This window comes from Myotis nattereri (assembly GCF_964212035.1).
Source record: "Myotis nattereri genome assembly, chromosome: 3".
Lineage (NCBI taxonomy): Eukaryota > Metazoa > Chordata > Mammalia > Chiroptera > Vespertilionidae > Myotis > Myotis nattereri.
This window is the reverse complement of record NC_138077.1, coordinates 59610744-59637879: the sequence shown is the minus strand read 5'-3', so window position 1 is coordinate 59637879 and position 27136 is coordinate 59610744. Positions and strand designations below refer to the sequence as shown.

At 40.7% G+C, this 27136-nt stretch overlaps 1 protein-coding gene across 1 annotated transcript in view; it reads right to left on the bottom strand.

Moving 5' to 3' along the window:
• Positions 1-4236: 4236 nt before the first annotated feature.
• The window catches only part of RABL3 (RAB, member of RAS oncogene family like 3), a 37451-nt gene continuing 14551 nt past the window's right edge, over positions 4237-27136 (bottom strand). Inside the window, exons 3-8 of the mRNA XM_081086883.1 lie at positions 19672-19801; positions 19011-19125; positions 14021-14171; positions 9693-9764; positions 5993-6031; positions 4237-5406 (exon numbers count right to left, since the gene is read on the bottom strand). Of these exons, the coding sequence (XP_080943009.1) occupies positions 5341-5406; positions 5993-6031; positions 9693-9764; positions 14021-14171; positions 19011-19125; positions 19672-19801 (573 nt within the window). The 3' untranslated portion in view covers positions 4237-5340. The remainder of the gene's footprint in view (positions 5407-5992; positions 6032-9692; positions 9765-14020; positions 14172-19010; positions 19126-19671; positions 19802-27136) is intronic.

Here is a 27136-nt window from a genome sequence, read left to right as displayed (position 1 = left end):
AACCGGTTTGGCTCAGTGGATAGAGCGTCAGCCTGCGTATTGAAGGGTCCCAGGTTCGATTCTGGTCAAGGGCATGTACTTTGGTTGCAGGCACATCCCCAGTCAGGGGTGTGCGGGAGGCAGCTGATCGATGTTTCTCTCTCATCGATGTTTCTAACTCTTTATTCCTCTCCCTTCCTCTCTGTAAAAAAATCAATAAAATATATTTAAAAAATAATTGTAAGAAGTGGAAAAAAGTCCTTATTTAAGTAAAACTAATATCCAGAATTGTCCTTTTGTTGGCATCCTGAAGACACGTACAACTTGGGACAATATACCATGTTTCTATGGTACTACTCATAAGATGCTCCTTTTCTGTAGTGGGGGAGGGTGACAGTGAAAGTAGAGGTAGAAGATAAGAACCAGCATTGAGGTGCATTCACAAGCGTTTCAATTTTTAAGGACAGAGGGAAAGTGATGACCTGAAAAATGACTCCTGTAAAACTATCTGTGTGCTCATGTACCTCCTGAAGGAGTATGTGAATTCATCCCAGTTGGAAGACCGCCTAGCTAGCCACACCAAGAAACTGGAAAACATCATCTGCAGGAAGCTGGGGATTATACCAGATAATGCAAATGAGAGCTTGCCGGGAGCTGGTCCATCCTTGCTGTTTCAAGGGACCTGGCATACATGGCATACTGTTCTTAATATGTTTGCTCACCTTCTTGGCACTATGTGTTTTAACTAAGGTTACCTCTCTGAGAAAGGTTGTTTCCCCAGGTAGGGTTTTCCCCTGAAGTTAGGGAGGGAATAAAACCCCTTACCCAAGTGCCAGGCGGGTAATTAATCACTTTAACTGTGAACAATCATGCTTAAGCTACATAATCTTTACTCCCTGGAATGGAGATAAGAAACGCCCTAACCTTTGGAATAGAGATTGATAGGATTGGAATCAACTGGTATAAATACAGATGTAACAAGACAACAGGACACAGAACCTAGACACAGAACCTACGCAGAACCTAGAGACAGAAGAACTTCGCTGGAGAGAACATGGCAAAAGATCATGGACAGAAACTGGCCACAGAACCTAGAGACAGAACCTAGCGAGAGAACATGGCAAAAGACCCTGGACAGAACCTGGCTACAGAACTTGGTTGGAGAACCTAGACAGAACCTGGCTGAAGAACCCGGCTACAGAACCTGGTGATCGAACCTGTCTGGAGAACCTAGTGAGAGAACATGGCTACAGAACCTGGCTGGAGATCCTAGACAGAACTTGGCTGGAGAACTGGCTACAGAACCTGGCTGGAGACCCTGACAAGAGAACCCGGCTATGATGATCACCTGAACGCTTCCTCTGTGTCATTCCTTCTTCACCGACTCCATCCACACTTTTGGGGACCCCTGGACCTGTTGGGGTTGGACCCCAGCAAGAGCTTACCAGGCAATCACTCCAAAATGGACTTAGAGGATGGAGGACTCTAGGACAGATGTCTCCAATAAAGACATGGAACTGATAGATTACTTGATGTACTTTATGGCACTGAGCAAGACTGTACACCTTTGTTGGAGTTTGGGGGTTTCATTCTTCACCATTATTTATTGACTAGAGGCCCGGTGCTTGAATTTGTGCACAGGTGGGGTCCCTCGGCCTGGCTGGCAATTGGGGCTGATGGGGACATTTCGCCCAGTCCCTATCAGGGTGTTTAGGGCTGGCCGGCTGGCCTGAAGGAGGTGGGGGAGGGACAGCAGAAGCTTGGCCGGCTTGTGAGAGGGACTTTGGGAGTTTGGCCGGCCAGAGGGAGAGAGGAGGGACAGCGGGAGGTTGGCCGGCCGAGGGGGAGGGGGAGGACTATGGGAGGTTGGCTGTGGGAGCGCACTAACCACCAAGGGGCAGCTCCTGCGTTGAGCGTCTGCCCCCTGGTAGTCAGTGCGTGTCATAGTGATTGGTCAACTGATCCTTGGGTCATAACTGTCACTCAGGCTTTTATATATATAGATGACCTTGGTAAAGCTTAGCAGTTAGCCTGCTGAGAAAATAAATGTGGTGCTGTTGGTTGAAAACAAACACCCGAGTATAAGTGGACCCATGCAATTCAAATCTGTGTTGTTTGAGGGTCAACTGTACAAAATCCTGGCCCCATCCTATATACATAGCACTGGGAGACAGGGGTCAGACAATTCCTGGAATCTGCATTTTAAACAAACACTCAGAGGATTTTTACTAACTTCTGAGTTTGAAAGTAATTGCTTTAAGTCCTTAAATGGAGGTGATGAATTGTAACTGGAAGTCAGATCCCCTTTCTACTCTTTGGAGCAGCCCTTGCAGGCTCCAGCTCCAATTTTGCATCAGGCATATTGTGGAGTATTTGAGGCTCAGGGTTCTTCCAGGGCTAGGTTTCCTGGGACCCTTCCTTTCCTACTATGGTGATTTAACTCAGTCTTGGGACTACAGAGAAATCAATTTTTTATTTCCTTCTCCTCCTTTCTCCAAAACAGTATCGTCCTTTGAATTTTAACAGATATTAAATCAATGCAGACATCCTGCTAGACCTTTAATCTTCTTCAAACAGATGCTACCTATGCTTTAAAAATTTCAATTAAACCAAGATTTATTAAATACTCAAGCAAGGCTCTACCTACATTGGGTGCTACAGCCCACATTATTATTAATACTTTTTAAAATATACTTTTATTGATTTCAGAGAGGAAGAGGGAGAGAGAGAAACATCAATGATGAGAGACAATCATTGATTGGCTGTCTTCTGCATGCCCCTACTGGGGATCGAGCCCACAACCCGGGCATGTGCCTTTGACTGAAATTGAACCTGGGACCCTTCAGTCCGCAGGCTAACACTCTATCCACTCAGCAAAATCAGCTTGGGCACAGCCCACATTATTGAAACAAAGACTGAAATGCTCTGATTATGGCAGCAATTAGAAGCTCTTCATCTCAGTCCAATGCCCCAGGACATGCAGTGAATTTTCACAATGCACAGGAAAGCAGGAGTGTCAAGGCACTTGGATTACATCATGGGTGTTTCAATTTCAGGGACTTCTGAGAAACCAAGATAAAGCTGATATGGATCAAACCCTTTGGGAGCAGCTCTTCTTAGAGCACTAAGATGAAGGACCAACCCAAATCCTTTTCAAGTAAGGGTCTAACCACCTGAGGGACAGATGACTGGCCATGTGCCTGCACATCTGGTTGCCTCCACTATGAGTAAGGACATTGGCTAGACATTTAAATCACTACAGGAAAAAAAAAGTCTTTCTCTACTGATAGCAACTTGTTCCATTAGTAAGAAAATTAAAGATTTAATTACCACTTTTTAGGAAGCACTTTGGTACTTTACACTTATTATTTAAGAGCAATTTTTATGAGCAGATCTCAGGAAGTCTCAGCACAAATTGTAATGCTTCAAAGCCTTCTTTTTGAAAAACTTTGGGTAATAACTTTCATTTTGGCAAACAACCTTATTTGTTGCTACTCATACTTGCAACAAACTTAGGCTGTTAAAAGTTTTGTTTTTTCTTAGAAAACTGTAATTCAGGGTCAAGCCTGACAGTAAAAAAGAAATGGAGTTGAGGAGTAATGTCAGTTTTTCAAGGTTGACCTTAAAGTCACCGGTGATGGGTTACTATTTTTTAATTAGGAAGAACATAAAGAAACCGGGATAGATTTTTTTTTTTTAAATTAAGGGAAAGAAAGAAGAAGAAGGGTAAAGAAAGAGTTATTGACTTATTTGTAAGTTGGTTTAGGTCTTTATGTGTTTATTTGGTTTCTACTTCCTAACTGCAGCCTGGGTCACAGCACACTTGTGCCAAATTCCACACACAGATCCTGATTTGCATAGCTGTCTTTCATGTCAAAAAAGAAATCAGGACAAAGTCTTGTGGGGGTGGATGCAAAGAAAGAATGGAGAATATTCTAGCTGATGAAAGTGCTTTAACCATCCTTTTGCAGATTCCGAAGACTGTCTTTCTAAAAGCACTCTCTAATATTCTTATTTTAGCATTCTCTTTCAGCATACCTTTGTTTCCAAGTACTTCTGAAATGTAATTAAAATGGAGTAGAAAGTGAATTTATTGTTCCCCCCTAGTTTTAAAATGAGAAGCTGAAACTCTGTATTTAATATTATTATTATAATATTTTAATATAGAGCAAAATCAGGAGTGCAGAGTCCCGCATCAGAGCCAGAGCCAGAATGCAGGAGAAAAGGTGTTGAATAAGGCAGCAAATTACATTTTTTGTAAACCAGGTTTATATATTTAAGAGCAACCAGGGCAGAGAGAATAAAAGAAGCAAAAAAGATGGGTAAAAAAAGTGACAAACAATTATCCATATACACAACCACCACCCCAAAATTCTGGCTTATGAAATCCAAGAATTCTGATTTATAATTCATGTAAATGTGTTGCTATGGAACTTATTTTTACTTCTCTCCATAAATACACTGTTGACACACAGAATAAGATTCTTAGTTTATAGACTATAGTTAAGAGACATTTCAGGAGTTAACTTTTCCTTTAAGAAACAAGCAAACCTGAAGAGGCTACAAATCTTTCTTACTGCCTTTGTGCAGGTCTTAGATTTCACCTTACCCATTTCCAAACAGATAACAGTGATCGTGCAGACAGCTTTAGCTAAAGAGTGAAGGATTTAGTGAGCTGTCAATTTCTTGCAGAATTCTTCTTTTCTGGTACTGCTGTTCTCTATGTATTATTAATCTATTTATATTTAACTCCAGCCATTAGTCCTCCTCTTCCAGCCACTGAGCCATTTTCAAAGGAGAGGAGAGGGAACAAGGGTTGCTATTATTAGGCATCCTTGTGTGTGATGAGGGTAGAGATAATTAAATAACATGATTTTGCTTCTTTGAAAATGACAAAGATTGTTTGGGGTAGACAACTCAGGGCTGGTTAACATAACCTTTCCCCTCCAGAAGGTAAAACAATAGAGATACATTTTTGAAGTGCTTAATTAAGCCTTCAGCAAGGCGTGTGGGAAAATTACAGACCCAAAAACGCTCCGGTTCTAGGCAGGAGTAAATTTTCTCTGCAGCACTCTGTCACTGCTCATTTACTGCATCATTTTGACAACATCTCATATTTCCATAAGGCTTTTACATAATCTATAAACAGGGACAGAAAGGTGAGGAACAGAGAGAATGGGGACAAAGTTCAGACCTCCCGCACTGTCAGTTCCTTTTAGTTTTCCATTAAAGGGTGAGGGTGAAGGGTGGCATTTTAAGATGATTTCATTAAAAGGCTGAGCCATTAATAATTAACACAGCCAGAAGAATGCTGTGAAAAATTGCCACTGCTTTCTCACTCTTCCAAAGGATGCACATAATTCAGTCATAATGAAGGCCCTTCAATGTTCCTCCCCAAAACCTCTTTCGATCAGGAAAGCCTGGAATCTGTAGGCAAGAAAGATAATCACAGTAAGTCTCAAGTAGGCAGAGTTCAAATGCTAATAGCCTTTAAATTTTTTTTCTTTAAAATGTCTGTCTATTGTGCCTGAGAGAACCACCAGTCTGTGGTTTTACTCAGAAAACCACAGCAGACTAAATAATAAAAATACATTTTCCCAAAATGGAAAACATTTGCCAACAAATTGGTGACAGGGTCATCTAAATCAGAGAGGATGAAGGTGAATCTCAGAATATTCACCTATTGGACTTTACATGAATTATTTGCTTGTAATAGACTTTGGATATATATCTTTGGTGTCTCAAGCAAACGATTTTATTTTATTATGTTATAATGTAACCTTATTCCTGGAATTAATTAATTAATTATCTCTTGGACTCTTACTTTCCCTTAACTCTTACTTTCCCTTGATCTTATTTTCTTTTGGGTTTAACAGCAAAAAATCAGTTGCTTGTGCTTACAAAGGGACTTCCCCGACTTTTTTTTTTTTTTAACCACTTCTGAAAATAAATTTGGAAATTACCTCTCTACAAATTTAAGAACCCATTTTATAAAGAAAAGATAGATACTGACCTGATTACTGTCTCTTAAAAAGTATCTCTTTTCTATGACCTGTGAGAAACAAAGATTTTAAGAGTTTAGTACACAGATCTGGAAAAAGTGGCTAATTATAATGGCCATTCAGGGGACTAAAAGGCATATATCCAAACTAAGAGTCTTTTCAATAGCTATAGGCATCTGGTACAGTGAGTTGAATCTGGTGCTAATGAGATCAGGATTGTAGGATTATTTCCTAAGAGCCTGCCTCATTCCAGAAAGTACTAATAGATTAAAAAAATAAATGAAAAAATAAATTTAAAAAAAAAATGACTAAGTAATCAGAGAATGACATTTGATTCATGCAATTTTTTCCTCCATGCAATTTTTTCCTCCATGCAATTTTTAGTATACTAGAGGCCTGGTGCATGAAAATTCATGCACTGGAGGGGGGGGGGTCCCTCAGACCAGCCTGCCCCTCTTACAGAACGGGAGCCCTCAGGGGAGGGAGGCGACCTGGTGATCAGGAGAAGGTGACGCCTCATCACACCTCTGCTGCTGCCACTGCCAGCAGCGCAAGCCTCAGGCTGGCCCAGGGTGCTGGGCAGCCGCCCTCCAAGGCTTGCCTGCGCCTCGGGCCGGCCCTGGGTAGCTTTGGGGCTGAGGGGACTGGGGACTCTGGAGGCAGGTGGGCTGAGGGGACTGGGCGCTGCCATCTTGTGGCTGTGGGTGCCACCATCTTTGTGATGGTGCGAGGGTCAATTAGCATATTCCCCCTTTATTAGATAGGATAAGAGGAAATTTGGCTCTAAGCTTCCCAGCAGTCAGTCCTAAAAGGTACCAAACAGAATTCATAAGAAAAATGCAAAGCACCTGCCTAATAATAGTACAGCTATTCCTTAAAGAGGAGTCTTTGTAATGCAATGAACCACCACATCCTCCTAGCAAAAACAGTGATAAATTCTATAGAGCCTCCATGGAGACAGATGACACAACATCAACAGTGTCAAGTAGCGTCTTTTTATGGATTTAATCTACACCCGTAATTCAGCAGTTTCAGAACTGTCTGTATTTGGTCAACAGGAGAAACACTGTAAAGCAGTGGGTGCATCTGCACAAATCCATCACTTCTATGATAAAGAAACCCTCAAACGGCATGCCCTAAATTGTGAGTTTAAGGAGCACCACGTTTTCCTATTATGAAACACATTTTAAAAAATAACAAATTCTGTTCTAACACTTGAGAAACTACAATGATTGCATAGGCAGTATTGTTTTCTTTAGCCAGAGCTGTTGTGATTAAGAAAATTTAATCAGTAAGATACAGATTATCTGGAGATTAAGACACTGGAATCTAGAATTGTGAAAATAAAAATTCCTCTGAATAAATGCTGAGCATCTTCTTCCAGGCCTGTGTTAGCTTACTCTCACTGGCCTGACAGCCAAAATAGCTGGATTTTTCTATCTTAGAGACTATGGCTGAGTCACTGTTAGCCACAAGAGACCTGGGGTAAGGTTACATTCACTGGTCCCTGAGGTAGGAAAGCTGGTTCATGACCAATATACATCTCAAAATACTTGGTCTTAGAGAAAGCAAGAAGGGACTGATTCTCTTTCCTTTCTCTGGGGCAGGACAGGAAAATCCTATCATTCTAGAGTAGGGAAGAATTACTACTAGCCAAGGGAGTCTGGAGGAGGAGTCAGATTCCCTCTTTGAAAAGAAATCTTTACATTAAATTCTTGGGGCCCTGGCCAGTGTGGTTCAGTTGGTTGGAGGGCAGTCTGGTACACCACAGGGTTGCAGGTTCAATTCCTGGTCAGGGCACATTCCTGGATTGCAGGTTTGATCCCTAGTCGAGGCGGGTACTGGAGGCAACCAACGGATGTCTTTCTCTCACACAGATGTTTCTCTCCGTCTTCCCTTCTCCCTCTAAAATCAATGGGGTAAAAATTCTCACAGATATGATGTATAGAAAACTGGGTGAAATTTAGTTGCCATATCCCTTGGTTTCTGGCAACCACCTCAGTCTGGAGGTCTGGCCAACCTCCTAATCCACATACTTTTGGTTGTGATTTAGGCAACGACTAGAGAAGTTACTTTTTTGCTTTTGCTTATAACTCCCTGCCCTCAACTTGCAATGTCTTCTTATTAAATCTTGCTCTCTTCTTAAAACTCCTCAAGTTCCCTCTGATTTTTTAAGAATAAAACCTTGCCCTGGCTGGCTTGACTCAGTGGATAGAACGTCAGCCTGTGGACTGAGGGATCCCAGGTTCGATTCTGGCCAAGGGCACATGCCTGGGTTGCGGGCTCGATCCCCAGTGTGGGGTGTGCAGGAGGCAGCCAATCAATGATTCTCTCTCATCACTGATGTTTCTATCTCTCTCTCCCCTTCTCCTTTCCTCTCTGAAATCAATAAAGAAAAAACAAAGCCTTGACAGACAACTTGGGTCCCATTAGTCTATAACCCATTGTTTCTCTAAGATATAACATTACATTTAATATTTCAATTCTAAAATTATTAAATTATTTAAAATTTTAAACAGTATATTGTGAGATCTTTCCATGTCAGACACAGATCTATAAGATATTGCTCTTAGGGGATAGTATGTTGTATCAGATGGGATCAGGGACCTAAACTAATCAAAGTTCTTACATTTTAAGTTTGAAAATAATGTGAACAGAAAATGTGGTTCCTTGCAGTGCATCCCATTTAGAAAATGCTAATATTTGTACAGCACACTGGGGTAAATAGAGGAGGTTGCCAATCACCCAGCTCGAGGAGCTCTGCTGCTCAGAGAAATGAGTGGATCAATATCTCAGTACAGCTGTGCTGTATTTGCAACACACCAGTTGGGAAGTTCTGCAATGAAGCAAAAATTTCCCTGTGATCTCATTAAATAGGGAGGGTGTGGGGCTTTATCTCTGCTGACATATTGGATAAAGGGCCAAATATTAAATCCCTAAATTGCTAGAAGAAAAATGATTCATAAAGAAGATCTATGAGAAAAATGTTTCTTGGAAGATTACACTTAAAAGGAAATATAATACAGAAATTAATCTTTTTCAATAGCATACAGAAATACATCCTATTTTACTTTACTACACAATGTCAGCATTGGGCAAGCAACTTAAGCTCGGTCAATACTACGTGCAATGCAGCTGTAAGGACTTGTGAAAGAAAGACAAACAGTGCTCTAATTTACTAGTATGCTGAGTCATTCTACATTTTCATTCTACAATAAGATGATGCTAGCAAGAGTCAATAACTTTAATGCAAAAGTTTATGATAGGGAAACAATAGGGAATCAAGAAGATTATCTTAAAAGTAATAGTAAGAACTATTAATAGCTAGGAGAGCAAAATGAACTCAGGGCTTTAACTAAGTAGAATCTCCTCAGTTCATTGTCTTTTGTAGGGCTTAGGGGTGAATAAGTACAAAAAGAGATAGAAATTAGGGAAACATAAATAGTTCTAAGAAGTGGAATTAGGTATCTTATTAAAAAACCCCATTTAAATTCAGTAGCTTTCATCCTTTGCTAGAGAACACTGGTGATAGTATAAATACGTCAGCAGGCCTTGAGCAATTATACCAACAGATAAGAGAGATCAAAACAAGTATTATTCAGCCTGTGACATTCAGGATGAAGGCATAAAAGGACAAAACATTCTATAAAAAAAGTTAAACTCTCATAATATATAAATTAAATTTAAAAATAACTTAATTGAGGCCATTACCTTATCAAAAAACCTACTGAGCTTGACAGCATTAGAAGAACCAGCAGCTAAGTACCGTGGATTTGTGCAATCCTAGAAGATAAAACATAAGACCTACAATTAAAAGCTAGAGAACATAGCTCTGGTTAGTTATCAATGTTCCTGTTGCACATTTCTATAGTAAAATGTTAGGCATAATACTCTCATAAAATATTCATGTTATTTTTAAATTATGATGCACACAGCATAGAGGGAAGTGCTAGAGGAAGATAAGGACACTTTTTGTTATTTGAGCCATTTTAGAAGACACTGAACCAATATGTACATCAATTAATTCACAAAGGAAGACAGGATTACTAATATCTTACTAATACAACCAAGATACTAATCAGGTGACCCACCTACATTTACCCTGAAAAGCAGAAATAAAGCCATTAAAAAGTCAACACTTTACTTTTTAGCACTAGTTACTCACCAGTGCTCAACTAAGTTCTATGCAGTTCATACAAATAGTAGGAAGCACGAAAATAAGGAGTTAAGAGGAGCAAAGAACAAACATAACAGTTGCCAGGGATTTCTCACTCACTGAACAAAAGGCAATACATCTCTTGGTAGGCCATAAAGGTGATAATAAATAATAGATATATTTTTTATAATAATAGACAATGTTATTATTAAATATCATTAAGCATTATTATTAACACTAGTTAGAGAAACGATAATGAACGAGATATATTACTATTAAATAGGATTTTTAAAAATGAAGCCCAGAGGAAACAAAACAATCTGGAACATTAAATCATTATAATGACTAGTAAAGACCTTAAAAGGCTTACTATCCTTTTATTGAAATTCCAGGGTTGTGTTTCCTTTGCCTGTCATTACTGACTTGCCACCTTAAGAGACAGAATATTTTGATTTCTAACTCAAATGGCACATAAGACCAAACTATGAGGATACCATGTAGGCTGCTTTACAAGAATGATATTTGTCTTTCAGGCTGTGTCCCTTGGGATATTCTGAAATTATTGGTGTTGCATTTATTGATTTGTACTCTCTAAGCCCACATGACTCCTTTCCAATAAATTTTGTAACAGTCACTTATTTTATCCATATATAACATTTCAAGGCTCACATTTTTAATTTTGGCCAGAATCTGTAATACATTTTCAAAACCACAAAAAAAGAGAGACTCTAACAAATGTTTCAAAGATCACAGAATACTAGAAGCCAGCAAGCTCTGAATCTGAATATCTGTCTCTACATTTCTAGACTGTGTGACATTGGTTAGGTTACTAAATCTTTAAAGTGTAGTTCATTTATGAAATGGGGATAACGATACTTATCCCATAGGATTTCTGTGAAAATTAAATGAGTTAATGCATGTCTGGCACATAGCAGGTACTGAAATATTAGTTCCCTTCTCTCTTCATTCCAAGAAAATGCTATTCAGACTGAATTTTCAGACACAAGCACCTAATATAAAAGATAATTCCATATATAGATTAAATAAGTTGAAATATTATTATGCAAACTATTGTATTTGAAATAATGTTTGAATACATTTATACAGCAGTTGGGGCATATAAGAGACAAACCTTAGATGGACCTGTGTTAGATGTTTTACAAAATGGATACTATTTAAATAGTCATCAGAATGTTAAAAGGCTTCGAAGATGATTCCAAATAGAGCTGCAGTACTAAATACAAAATCTAAACCAAGTAGCAAACAAATAAATAAAACCTCTCAAAAACTTAATTCTAAGGCTGCACAATTTAAGCTTGACCAGGCTAGAGAAATTCTATAATTTCAGGATAAGAATTTTAAGGCTGAAAGAGCCATCTGTTATTGATCACGGCTGAGAGCAAAACCTGAAAATTAATAGCTCTAAATAGCTTGTCTAAGCTTGAGAAAGGAATAATAACCAGGGAAGATGCTTTAATATGACCATTTTGAAATAAATGCATAACAGAGAAAAAAATTGTACTAGACACAATAAGCCTAACAGGATTTGGAAAAAGTAAGTAATCTTCTCCCTATCTAGAATTTAAACACTGACATTTTTCAGGTACAAGATGGTAACTCTGATTCCTTCTTTGATGTATACATACAGTAACTAAAGATGCTAGCACTAATATTGTTACACTAGTTTATTATTTGAGGCTTTATATTTACTTGCTGAGTCTTTTTGATCTCTTTTTTAAATTCTTAACCAATTTTCCTCATTTTTTAGTTCCCTGTATACTCAAGACCCCCTTGTCGCTCCTGCTGTGTCCTCAAGGCCATACATGGATAGAAGGCCAAAAGTATGTTGTATGTGGATAGAAGGCCAAAAGTATGTTGTATGTGAACTCTGTGGAGACTGTGTGCCAAAGTATCACCATTTGAGTACCTTTACATCTTGTTAACAATTGGCCCTGACTTTGCAAATAAAGTAGGAAATCATACATTTAACCACTATAAACAGATACTTCCCAAAACACATTGAAAGTAATTAATGGAACAAATTAAGTATATGTAATGGTAAATTTCACTTTGGAAATAATTTTCAAAGGAAGTAACCTCAGCATTATATATTATATTATAGGCCTGGTGCACGGATTCATGCATGGGTGGGGTCTCTCAGCCTGGCCTACGCCCTCTCTCAATCCAGGACCCCTTGGGGGATGTCAGACTGGCCTGCAGGGATCGGGCCGAAACCGGCAGTCCGACATCCCGCAAGGGGTGTAGCAGTGCCGAAGGGGAAGGTGCCCGGGAAGGAGCCCAGGCCAGGGCTGGGCGCCTCGCGGCTGCGTAGCACTGCTGTGGAGGTGGAAGAGGCTCCCACCACCGCAGCTGCGCTCGCCAGAGGTGAGCCTGGCTTCTGGCTGAGTGGCGCTCCTGCTGTGGGAGTGTACTGACCACCAGGGGGCATCTCCTATGTTGAGCATCTGCCCCCTGGTGGTCAGTGTGCTTCATAGCAACTGGTCATTCTGGTCAACGGGTCGTAATGGTCGCTTAGGCTTTTATATATATAGATTATATATTCTAAAGAGCAGGAATCTTCTGTAACCTATGGTCCAGTGCTGACCACTGGGGGCATTTACACTGAATATTCCATGGTGGCAGTTGAGAGAAATAAGGTACCTTAACTGCCAAGTAGAATGTAACAGAAGCTGATTCAATTACGGGGGTAGAGGTGGTTGAACCAAAGCAGTGTTCACAAATGTTGACTCTCAGAGTAAGGGCATTAGAATCACCTGAGTTATTTGTTAAACTAGAGTCCTGGTCCTCCTGCCAGACCTTATGAATAAAAAGCTCCTGCTATGGGGCAGTTATTAAAAATTTTTCACAGGTAATGTTTGCTGGTAATATGAATATGCAGTTAGCTTTGGGTAATTGTTAATCTAGGTGATTTCTAAGAGTTCTTTCCAAGATTCTAAATGTTAATTGTAGGAAAAATTAAGTGGAAAATAGGGTTAATTATACAGCACAGGCTATGAAGTCAGAGTGCCTGCTTTGACTGGGTAACTATGGCCTAGTTACCTCTCTCTGCTACTAGTCTTCATCTTTAAAATGGGGATAATAATAATGCCTACTTTATAGAGATGATATGAAGAGAATGCATGTGAGATAACGCATGTAAATAAGCAGAACAGTGCTTGGCACGTAAATAATAATAAATGGTAGCAGCTGGTATTATTAAACCACTACGACCACCACATGTCTGAATGCCAGTGCACCATATATGCTGGACAAATCCTACTTGTGAGCAATGACATATCTTTCTCTGGGCAACACCAACTGGTTTATATGAGGACTTTTCTTAGCCTTTTTAGCACCAAATTCTAATTGAGTTAAATATCTCAGGAAGGGATTCAATCGTCCGTATACATGTAAGAGTGTATAGAAACGAATGCCTATGAAGTACTCCTGGTTTATAGGTTATAATTTTTTCACTTGTCTAGTTGTTTGCCCTTTAAGGTAAATTCTGTAATTTAAAACACTAAGAGGCTTTTCTAAAGCAAGAATAATCAAGGTACAGTATCACAATCTTTCTTTGTCACCTTAAGTTACTTATTTTGACTTTAGGGTGATTTTTAAAAATCTTTTAAAAAAAAGCCCATGATTTTTACATTATTCATAGAACAAAGTTTAAACATTCCAACCGATCAGCATATAAAGAGACTGAAGTGATTGCCCATCTGACAGTCTATGTTGATTCCAATTTGCACCATATTTTGGAGTAGAACCAAAATAGCCTGACTTCAAGTATAAAGCTTCTTTTGGGAGAATATATGACTTGTGAAGTCTTCAGGTTCACTTTCAACTGACAATAATACAAACATGCATTAGTGAAAATACAGACCAAATTAATCTCTTCTGCATTGAAATCCTCAGCCAGGAAAGCAGTCCTAGTTAAAACTTCATGGCGCTTGGTTTCATGAATCTGATCCAGTTTAGTCCCTATTACCAGGAGTGGGATTTGGTTCTCAGCAAACTGTTCCTGATCATAATCCCTGTGATAAATAATGAAGAGGTGAATAGTATTTACCTTTCTGATGTAGATGTATAATATTTAAATGCAACTAGCTTATACTATTTTACTGATCATTCACTGACTCACCTATAAACCTATTTTTCTCCTAATTTCTTCCATCTACTTGTTTATTTAACAATCCATCCTCACCATCTACAGAGTTCCAACTATTTATCTAACTACTCAAAATTTGTGCCTGTGAGCCCTTATAGACTACTTGAATAACTTAGTGCCCACCAGGTATACCAAGGTAGGTTGAGTTGACTTCTCCCAAAGCTCTATCTCCTAAGGCTCAGGAATTTCTCTGTATAGATGCACAGAGTGGATTCAAACCTCAGTGTAAAGAAAACCCTGGAAACTAGCATGGCACTCAAGCCATGTGTCAGAGGGGAAAATGACAAGCTTCTGGGTATCTGCAAGGTTATAAATAAACTCTATACTACCATACATATTTCTGTCTATGAATTACAATGAAAAATAGATTGTTCAAGGAAAACAGGAAATAGGGATGCTAAAGGCCAGAATAAATTAACCATTAAGATGGTTTCAATACATAGAAAGGGAAGAAACAGCCAAACCACAAAATGAATAGTAAAAGGAAAGAACTGAATAACAAACAGTTGTTTGTCCTGATATGAGAGCTGTGGGAGACAGAGGACAGGGAGACCAAGGACAAGCAATACAAATCCCTTAGGGTCACTGTATAACCTTGGGCTAGTTACCTCTCTTTGTTGGTACAATAACAATTGTACCAGCACTACAGTTTTTTACAATTCTTTCTTTCTATTTCTACACAAAGAATAGAGTGGTATTCCTTCTATAACTAAAAGGAACATAGAGGTAAGGCCCTGAAAAAAAAAAAGATGGCGGCATAGGTAAATACCAGAGTTTGCTGCCTCGAACAACCACTTCAAAAATATAACTAAAAGACAGAACGGACATCGCCCAGAACCACAGGAAGACTGGCTGAGGGGAAATTCTTCAACTAGAAGCAAAGTGAACAGCATACTGAGACTCAGAGGAGGCGCAGTGCGGAAAATACAAAGGTGCAGAGGTGCGCGCAGAGCAGGCTGATGGCTGAGGGCGCGGTTGTCGTTTTCAATCGGGAGGGAGTCTCAGATTCTGAGCTCTAGTTCTGGGCGAGTCTCTAGGGACCCAGACTCAAATGGGAGAAGCAGGACTGTCTGGCATCAGTCGGAATGCGAGGGCAGCTTTCTTTCCAAGGTTTGCAGCGGTTGCTGGGACTCTGAGAGGCAGAGCCTCTGGGGACAGGACTGAGAGCAGCCATAACTGCTCCCTCCACCCGCCCGGTTGATCCAGTGCGACCCACCCACCCCGCCCAAGCCCTGCGCAGAGCCATTTGCCAGATAGCCTCAGGCAAAGGCTAGATTAGCACCTCCCCAGAGGACAGAAGTTTTCCCACTGCAGACACAGCTGATTCTCACAGCCAGCTGGCCTGGAGGTCAAATCCCCCTAGTATTAACTACAACAATCAAGGCTTAACTACAACAAGACTGCGCACAAAGACCACTAGGGGGTGCACCAAGAAAGCATAAAAAATGCGGAGTCAAAGAAACAGGACAAAATTGTCAATGGAGAATACTGAGTTCAGAACCACACTTTTAAGGTCTCTCAAGAACTGTCTAGAAGCCGCCGATAAACTTATTGAGATCTACAAGAAATCTAATGAGACCCTCGATGTTGTGAGAAAGAACCAACTAGAAATTAAGCATACACGGACTGAAATAAAGAATATTATACAGACTCCCAACAGCAGACCAGAGGAGCGCAAGAATCAAGGCAAAGATTTGAAATGCGAAGAAGCAAAAAACACCCAACCGGAAAAGCAAAATGAAAAAATAATCCGAAAATAAGAAGATAGTGTAAGGAGCCTCTGGGACAGCTTCAAGCGTACCAACATCAGAATTATAGGGGTACCAGAAGATGAGAGAGAGCAAGATATTGAAAACCTATTTGAAGAAATAATGACAGAAAACTTCCCCTACCTGGTGAAAGAAATAGACTTACAACTCCAGGAAGTGCAGAGAACCCCAAACAAAAGGAATCCAAAGAGGACCACACCAAGGCACATCATAATTAAAATGCCAAGAGCAAAAAAGACAAAGAGAGAATCTTAAAAGCAGCAAGAGAAAGAAACTCAGTTACCTACAAGGGAATACCCATACGACTGTCAGCTGATTTCTCAACAGAAACTTTGCAGGCCAGAAGGGAGTGGCAAGAAATATTCAAAGTGATGAATGCCAAGAACCTACAACCAAGATTACTTTATCCAGCAAAGCTATCATTCAGAATTGAAGGTCAGATAAAGAGCTTCACAGATAAGAAAAAGCTAAAGGAGTTCATCACCACAAAACCAGTATTATATGAAATGCTGAAAGGTATCCTTTAAGAAGAGGAAGAAGAAGAAAAAGGTACAGATACAAATTATGAACAACATATGCATCTATCAACAAGTGAATCTAAGAATCAAGTGAATAAATAATCTGATGAACTGGTGATTACAATAGAATCAGGGACATAGAAAGGGAATGGACTGACTATTCTTGGGGGGGAAAGGGGTGTGGGAGATGCGGGAAGAGACTGGACAAAAATCGTGCACCTATGGATGAGGACAGTGGGGGGGTAAGGGCAGAGGGTGGGGTGGGAACTGGGTGGAGGGGAGCTATGGGGGAAAAAAGGAGGAACAAATGTAATAATCTGAACAATAAAGATTTAATAAAATAAAAAAAATAAAAATAAATAAAAGGAACATAGAGCCCAACGTTGTTGAATTAATTTAAATTCTATTCACATATGAGAAATAAAAGGTTTGAATTTTTGACATGTTATAAGCTCAATTTACAATGGTCAGCAAAATCTGGTTTCAAACACCTGATGACAGTAAATCAATATTGCACAATCCAATCAATACAAGCCAGTTGAGCATAGCTGTCTTTCTTCCTTTGATATTATTTCCCTTTCTCTTTGAATAATCTAAATTAGGGGTGTGTGTACAAAATTATTTTTTTTGCCTTTTACAATAATCTTGCAGAACCTCAGTTACTATTCAACCTTGCAACACAATTGTTTTGAGCTATTAACTCCCATTTCATAAAAATATTACCATTCTATTTATTGCAACAAAGACAACAATAGCTTGAGTTCAAGACCTTTGATTCTTTTTGCCAATATCATCCCTGATTTAGGAGAAATTGTCTAAAACTGAAATCTGCTTTATTAGATAATAAAGCATTGAGAGTGTCCTCCGTTAGGACTATTTTATTTTCCTATACTCACTAAGTATGGTTCATATTCAAATTTTTGTATATAGTTCATCCAACATCATTTTTAATACACATATATCTCTGTCACTTGTAGTCTTGCATAATCTCTTGCAAATTAACACATATATTACATATGTAATATAACGTGCTGCAGGTGTTATACATTAGCATATATATTATATATGTATCATAACATACATGTTGAAATACACATATAATTTGTTCTCATATCTTTTTTTAGCTTCCATTTTTTCTCTCTTTTATTAAACCTTACAGCCAATTTAACTTTGGCAAACACACACACACACACACACACACACACACACACAAATTGCATCTTTCAGATCGCTATACTTAACTACCATTTTAGAGAAGATTTAGGATTCAGAGAAACAAATTTAACAGCTCTTATCAGCAAGCAATCAACAAAATCCAGGATACAGAAAATTCTACAAGACAAACAAGCCATCTTTTTTTCAAAAAATTAACTGCTAGAGGGTAAAAGATAAAAAAGGAAGGGGAAGTTAAGATGAAAAGAAAGTAAATACAATGAGTGGACCTTACTTAGATACAGATTTGAATAAACCAATATTTACAAGACATTTGTGTAAATTAAAATAATATTCTATATTAAAGGATTATTGTTAATTTTAAGTATGACAATTACATTTTGGTTATGTTCAAAAAGTTCTTAATATTTAAAGTTACACACTGAAGTACACAGATGAAATGATATCATATCTAGGATTATCACTGAAGATGTTTTGAAGTAAAACATCTGTGCTCACGGATTAGAAGAGGCAACAAATATTCTCTCTAACTTGATTTATAGGTTTATTGCAATTCCAATAAAAATCCAAGCATAATTTTTGCCAATATAGACAAGCTGGTTTCAATTTTATATGGTGAGGCAAACTAGACTAGCTAAACAATTGGAGGAATCACACCACCTATAAGACTTACTATAATGCTACAATAATCAAGACTGTAGTATTGGTGAAGGGATAGGCAAACAGGGCAATGGAATGGAATTAGGGAGTCTAGAAATAGACCCATATAAATATGATCAACTGATTTATGGCAAAAGAGTAAAAGAAATTCAATGAAGAAAGATTAATCTTGTCAATAGATTGTGCTGTGACAATTGGACATTCATATGCAAAAGTCACCCTCAACTAAAACCTTCCACATTATAAGTAACTCAAAAAGGAGCACAGATCTAAAAGTAAACCTAAAACTATAAAACTTCTAGAAGAAACAGAGGAGAAAATCTGCATGTTCTGGACGTAAGCCAAGAGTCTTACACATGATACCTACCCAAAGTATAAAATATAAAAGAAAAAACTGAGAAATTAGACTTTTAGAAATGCCAAACTATTGCTTTGTGAAAGTCACCGTTAGGAGAATGAAAAGGCAATGTACAGACTGGGAGAAAATATTTGCAAATCAAACATCTTACAAAGTGTTATTTTGGAGGGTGCATTCTTGTGCTTGCTATAACATTTCAAACCAATTATGAAGTAATTTGGGCTTACCCATTTGTTACCAAGACTCCGGTTGGCACCAAATCCTTGTTGAGAGCTTCTGATGACCAACGATACAAGTTTTGGGATGACTTCTTATTTGTTAAGTCATGTACTAAAATAATACCTAAAATAATCAGAGAAAATAATGTCAGTACAGGAACAATTCTTCTTCATTTCCGAATTGGCAAAGTGAGACCTATAAAATAACAAGCAATGAGCTGCTTAGTGAACCTAGCATTCTAGTAGTATGTATAATACTACGCAGACACAATTATTTTAAAATTTCTTCTACAAGTTCTTACAAATACTCTACCAAATTTCCTTTGTCAGTCTAACTTCTAAAAATTCTATAAAATGTCATTAAACTTTTAGAATGCCTTTTCTTTTTTTTCTTCATTCAACACTTAATGTGTGCCTACTCTGTCTGGTCCTAATTGCAGAACTACCTCATCGAAAAAGAGAATAAAAAATACTTCAAGTATATAAGAAATTATATGCATTCAAAAAGCTAACTGCATAAATTTGAATGCGATAGGCAGATTTATATTAAGAGTTGTGAGTCATTACACCTTTCTTAAATTAAGATGAGTCCAGCATCCCACAGGACTCCATATCAGATGATCTGTACTCTTAGACCGTTAATACATGTGAGAAATAAAAAATGCTTTACCATTGATAGAGTTGTAGAATACTGCTCTTGTGCTCTTCACACTGCTGGCACTGCCCACAGAACCTCCAACATCCCATAATTCTATATAGTAGGTCTTCTCTACTGGGGTTCCTTCTTTGTAGTCATGAACCTAAAAAATCAATCCATCAAAATACTTATTATAGCCACTTAGGAAATTGGTAAGCACTCTCATTCCAGTTTAAAGCACTGAACACTACTTATCAGCATCCTTCTGACTCTGATCATCATCTCCTCTCTTTCAAACTTCCTCTCTTTAATTCTCCAATTCAAATAATAATCTTTGACCTCACAGGACTCTTTATGTACTTCATTGATCCTAACACCTTTCACAGCTCCCCCTTCCACTTCCAAATCCTCCCTTTCTAACTAAGTATAAAATCCATGATTTGTCATTTTAGTCACTCCTTTGCCCCTATTTCACATTATATTCACCTGACAAAATTCCAACACTAATTATATCCACCTTTTTAAAAAAATATTTTTTACTGATTTTTTACAGTGAGGAAGGGAGAGGAATAGAAGTTAGAAACATCGATGAGAGAGAAACATCAATCAGCTGCCTCCTGCACACCCCCTACTAGGAATGTACCCGCAACCAAGATACATGCCCTTGATCGGATTCGAACCTGGGACCCTTCAGTCCGCAGGCCGACGCTCTATCGACTGAGCCAAACCAGTCAGGCCTATATCCACCTTTTTCTTGATTTCCATGTCTACAACCCAGGCAGCTGAATGTAAAGCTCAGGAAAATACACATTCAACCTGATCGGATTCATTTTAACTTTGAAGCTTCCTTCAGTCAATTGCATACAGTAGTTCATTTCCTATTTTTCTCTCCTAGGTAATTATTTCATACTTTCTCTTCTTTTTCAAAATTTCCAATATATCTTCCTTGTTCTCAAATACAGCTAGTAACCTTGCTTCCTGTGACAGAAACAATCAGAAGAGAACTTCAACAACCTGTTCTTCCCATATTTACCCACCTCTCTGCATTTGTGCCTGTAAAATCTATTTTCCCTCCATCTATTAGAGATAGGCTGTCTGTTTCCCTAATGACAAATACCCACCTCTTGTGCATGAGATCCCCCTCTTTCTTATCAAAGATGTAGCTCCTCTCACCATCAAATTTTCCTTCTCAGTTGGATAATTCCCACCAGCATACAAATATGCCATAATTTTTCCTATCTTAGAAAAAAAATTACCTTCTCTTGATTGCATGTATTTCCTTAAGCTATAATGTTGCTTCTCTGTTCCTTTAAATTAATTTGTATTGTTTTGTGTTCACTACACAAAGTCAAGTATCTTTCCATCACCCTTTATCCTCCTTTACCCTCTTTTATGTCCCTCCATCCCCTTTCTCTCTTGTAATCACCATACTGTTGTTTGTGTCTATAAATTGTTGTTTCTTGCTTAATTCTCTTCATCTTTTTCACTCAGCCTCCCAAAGCCCCTCCCCTCTGACAGCTGTCAGTCTGTTTTCTGTATCTACAAGTCTATTTCTATTTTGCTTGCTTGTTTATTTTGTTCATTAGATTCCACATGGAAATCATATGGTATTTATCTTTCTCTGACTGGCTTATTTCACTTATAATACTCTCCATGCTGTCGCAAAAGGTTAAGATTTCCTTCTTTTTTTATGGCTGAGTAGTATTTCATTGTGTAAATGTACCACAGCTTTTTTATCCACTCATCTACTGACGGACACTTGTGCTGCTTCCAAATCTTGGCTATTATAAATAACTAGGGGCCCAGTGCACGAATTCGTGCACCTTGAAAGGAATTGTGGGCCGCAAGGCTGTGGTGGGCATAGAAGTGTGTCTCAGCCCATCCTCCGCACCCCTGCCTGGCCCCTCCCACTGTGGCCCCCAGTCCCCTGTCTGCTGGCAGCCCCACTCCCGCTGCCACTGCTCCCACACGCTGATGACGCTGGCCCCACTTGCACTGGCTGACAGGTGTCGCGCCAGCAGTGGGTGTGAGTGGGGCCGGTGCCATCAGAGGGTGCGAGCGGCAACTGCTGCCACGATCACCCCTCAGGAGCAAGGGGAAGTGGAGAAACCCTCAGGGGCAATCATGGTCCATCAGCGGCCACTCGCACCCGATGATGGCTCCAATTGATCTGAACCAGTACCAGGTGCCGGCAGCAGGTATGAACGGCGGCTCCAGCGCTGGCAGCAGGTGTGAGCGCCAGGCAGGACTGTAGCACACTGGAGCAAAGAATGTTCAGTAACCACCAGAGGATTGCCCCAATGACAGCGACCAGCGCCCCACCTTGGTCTGGTGCCCCCACTCACTTGCTCCACCATCCCACCGCAGCTGATGCCCGTCATGTTCCGTGTGCACCCCCTGGTGGTCAGCGCACATCACAGTGACCGGTTATTCGGTTGTTTGGTTGTTCTGCTGTTCATAGTAGCCTTTTATTATATAAGACTAGAGGCCCGGTGCATAAAAATTTGACTCGGGGGGAGGGGGGGTCCCTCAGCCCGGCCTGTGCCCTCTCACAGTCTGGGACCCCTCGGGGGATGTCCACCTGCTGGCTTAGGCCCATGCCCCGGGGGATTGGACCTAAGCTGGCAGTCAGACATCACTCTGGCAGCCCAGGAGCCCTTGGGGGATGTCCACTTGCCAGTGGGGACCAGGCCTAACCTGCAATCGGACATCCTTAGTGCTGCTGAGGAGGCGGGAAAGGCTCCAGCCATCACTGCTGTGCTGGCAGCTGGCAGCCTGGCTTGTGGCTGAGCAGAGCTCCCCCTGTGGGAGCGCACTGACCACCAGGGGGCAGCTCCTGCATTGAGCGTCTGCCCCCTGGTGGTCAGTGTGTGTCATAGTGACCAGTCATTCTAGTCGTTCTGCTGTTAGGGTCAATTTGCATATTACCCTTTTACTATATGCCTGGTGCATGGGTGGGGGCTGGCTGGTTTGCCCTGAAGGGTGTCCCAGATCAGGGTGGGGGTCCCGCTAGGGTGCCTGGCCAGCCTCGGTGATGGGCTGAGGGCCATTTTCAGACTGGCCACACACCCTTCAGGGTGGGGGTCCCTGCTGGAGTGCCTGGCCAGCCTGGGTGAGGAGCTGAGGGCCGTTTTCAGGTTGGCCACACTCCCTTCAGGGAGGGGGGTCCTGCTGGGGTGCCTGGCCAGCCTGGGTGAGTGGCTGATGGCTGTTTGCAGGCTGGTCACAGCCCCTTCAGGGTGGGGGTCCCTGCTGGGGTGCCTGGCCAGCTGGGTGCGGGGCTGAGGGCTGTTTGCAGGCTGATCAAGCCCCCCAGCAGGGACCCTCACCCCTTGAGGGTGTGGCCATCCTGGGTGAGGGGCTGATGGCTGTTTGCAGGCTGGCCACAGCCCCTTCAGGGTGGGGATCCCCACTGGGGTGCCTGGTCAGCCTGGGTGAGGGGCTGAGGGGCTGAGGGCCGTTTTCAGGCTGGCCACACCGCCTTCAGGGTGCGGGGTCCTGCTGGGGTACCTGGCCAGTCTGGGTGACTGGCTGATGGGGGTTTTCAGGCTGCCAAGCCCCCCAGCAGGGACCCTCACCCCATGAGGGTGTGGCCTGCCTGGGTGAGGGGCTGATGGCTGTTTGCAGGCTGGCCATGGCCCCCAGCCACCCAAGCTCCCAGTGGAGGCTGGCTGGAAGCAGGTATCTGGGATTCATTTTTCTTCTATAATTGAAACTTTGTTGCCTTTAGCGGAGGCCACAGCCGGCCAGTGCAGGCGGGAAGCTTGGCTTCCTCCATCGCCGGGGCAGCCAAGCCTCCTGCTTGCTCCAGCTCCGTGGCTGCCAGCCGCCATCTTGGTTGGGTTAATTTGCATATAGTCGCTCTGATTGGCTGGTGGGCGTGGCTTGGACATAGCAAAGGTATGGTCAATTTGCATGTTTCTCTTTTATTAGATTATATCATGCAATGAACATCAGGGCACATATTCTTTTGAATTAGTGTTTTGGGTTTCTCTGTTCCTTTTTATAGTGACAGCCCCCTCAAAGGACTTTTGAGTCTATTCTCAGCTGTGTCTAATTATTACCTTTACATTCTCTTTTAAACTCATTTCTGTCAAACTTTTTGCCCCAATCGCCCCACTGAATGATTCCTTATCAGGGTCACCAATGGCTTCCAAATTGCTAAATCCAATGATCAATGAACAGTTTTCATCTTACTCTACCATCTAACACAACTAGTCACTCCTCTGCCTTGCAATACTTTCTTTACTTAGCTTCCAGAATATCACACTTTCCTGTTTTTCTTCCCACCTCACTGGCTAATCTTTTGCAGTCTCCATTTGGGTTGTCCTTATCTCTTTATCCTTTAATTGTTGGAGTGTCTTAAAAGATTTTATTTTATTTATTTTTAACTAGATGCCCGGTACATGAAAATTCATGCACTGGAGAAGGGGGTCCCTCAGCTTGGCCTGCCCCCACTCACAGTCCAGGAGCCCTCAGGGGCAGGAGGAGACTCGGTGATCAGGGGAAGGGGATGCCCCCATCATGCCTCTGCTGCTGTCACTGCCAGCAACGCAAGCCTTGGCTGGTCCTTGTTACCTGAGCCTCGGGTGGCTCTGGGCCCGCCATCCGAGGCTTGCCTGCGCCTCAGGCCAGCTGTGGGCGGCTGGGGGACTGAGGGTGGGTCCGGTCGCACCGTGCACCTGCCATCCCCCGGTGGGGCTGAAAGGACTCAGGGACTCCAACAGGGCTGAGGGGACTGGGTGCCGCCATCTTTGTAACAGTTAATTTGCATATTCCCTCTATGTTAGATTGAATTTTATTGAGAGAAGAAGGGAGAGGTAGAGAAACATTGATGTGAAGGTGAAACATCGATTGCCTGCCCCCTGCACACTCCCCCCACCATGCTTTGAGCCTGCAACCTGAACATGTGCCCTGACCAGGAATCGATCTGGCAACCTTTCGGTGCATGGGATGACATCCAACCAACTGAGCCACACCACCCAGGGCTAATCTTAAGATTTTAAATGTCCTATGTTGATGAATTCCAAATTTTTATCCATCCTGGACCAATTCCTTGAACTTCAGAGTAACATAGCCACCAGACTACAGTTTGAATGTCTAACAGATACCTCAAATTTAACATGTAAAAATAACTTCCTGATCTTCCTCCCAAACCTATTCTTCTCCTAGTTTTGTCTCTGTAAAAGGCAATTCCATCTTTTCAGTTACTTGAAGGGCTAAAAACTTAACAGTGATCCGTAACTTTTTTCATACTGCATATCTAATTTGTCAGCAAATCCTATTATCTTTGCCTTAAAAATATATCCAAAATCTATTCATTTCTTACCATCTCCACTATTACTACCCAGCTCAGAGCTTCTATCTATCTCTTTGCCTGAATCAATGTAATCACCTCCTAACTGACCTTCCTACTACAGCCTTGCTGGACTCATAGGTCCCCTGCCACCCTCCCCCCACCATTTGCTTTCTATACAGTAGCTACAGTGACCCTTTAAAAAGAAAAGAATATATATATATATATATATATATATATATATACACACACACACACACACACACACACACACACACACATACATATACATAAATATATGTTATTGATTTTAGAGAGAGGAAGGGAGAGGGATAGAGATACAGAAACATCGGTGAGAGAGAAACATCAATTGGCTGCATAATTCTACCGGTGATAGAGCCCACAACCTGGGCATGGAATCAAACCGTGACATCCTGATTCATAGATTGACGCTCAACCATGGAGTCACACCAGCTGGGCTACAGTGATCCTTTTAAAATGTAAGTTAGATCATATCACCCTAATACCAAAACCAGATAATGACAACACAATGAAAGAGAATTACAGGCCAATATCCCTCATGAACATAGATGCCAAAATCCTCAACAAAATTCTAGCAAATCGGATCCAACAGTACATAAGAAAGATCATACACCATGACCAAGTAGGATTTATCTCAGGGATGCAGCAAGGATGGTACAATATCTACAAACAATAAATGTGATACAACACATAAACAAATTGAGAGCTAAAAATCACAATCATATCAATTGATGCAGAAAAAGCATTTGACAAAATCCAACACCCTTTCTTGATAAAAAACTTCAGCAAAATGAGAATAGAGGGATCATATCTCAACATAATAAAAGCCTTATATGACAAACCTACAGCCAACATCATACTTGTTGGAGACCAGGTGTAAGCTTACAAGGTCCTTGCACACGAAGGGGCTAGCAAGGCTGGGACCCTTACCCACACAGTTTTCCCAGACTTGTTTGGATGGCGATTATCAGTAGAATGAGAGCAACCTTTGTAGACTGAGAACAGCCTTTCATGGCTTACCAAGAAGTCTGTAACTATTTACCTAGATGTGCTGTACCGAGAACTTGTCCTTCCGCTCTATCTCTCCCTTAGAGATTAAGAGGAACAAAGAATACATTCCTCTTGACAGACCTCTTATTCAGTGTCTTGTGTATAAAAAACATTGTGTGGTTAATAAACTTGCTGCAGTTCCTCGATTGAGCTGTAGTCCTCCCGATCCCGCTCTCCTGTCTTTCTTTCTTTTCTCAATTCCCACCTCCCTACCTCAGCCTGGTTCAACCTGTCAGGCTGGCCCTGACACATACTCAATGGGCAAAAACTAAAACCATTTCACCTAAGAACAGGAACAAGACAGGGATGCCCACTTTCACCACTCCTATTCGATACAAAATTAATGCCAGGAAATCTATGGTATATTTATACACCAATAGTGAACTTACAGAAAGAGAGATTAAAAAAACAATACCATTTACCACTGCACCAAAAAAAGTAAGATACCTAGGAATAAACTTAACTAAGGAGGTAAAATACCTGTACTCAGAAAACTACAGGACACTGAAAAAAGAGATGGCGGAAGACATAAACAGATGGAAGAACAGACTCTGTTTATGGACTGGTAGAATCACCATCATTAAAATGTCCATACAACCCAAAGCAATTTATAGATTCAATGCACTTCCCTATAAAATACCAACAACATATTTCACAGACTTACAAAGAACTCTCCAAAAATTCATCTGGAATAAAAAAAAGACCCCGAATAGCTGCAGCAATCCTGAGAAAGAAGAACAAAGTAGGTGGGATCTGAATACCAGACATCAAGCTGTATTACAAAGCCACTATTCTCAAAACTGCCCGGTACTGGCACAAGAACAGACATATAGATCAATGGAATAGAATAGAGACCCCAGCAATTGACCCAAACCACTCAATTAATATTTGACAAAGGAGGCAAGAACATACAATGGAATCAAGACAGTCTCTTCAATAAATGGTGTTGGGAAAATTGGACAGATACATGCAAAAAAAAATGAAACTAAATCACCAACTTACACCATACACAAAAATAAACTCAAAGTGGATAAAGAACTTAAACATAAGATGGGAAACCATAAAAATATTAGAGGAATCCACAGGCAGCAAAATCTCAGACATATGCTG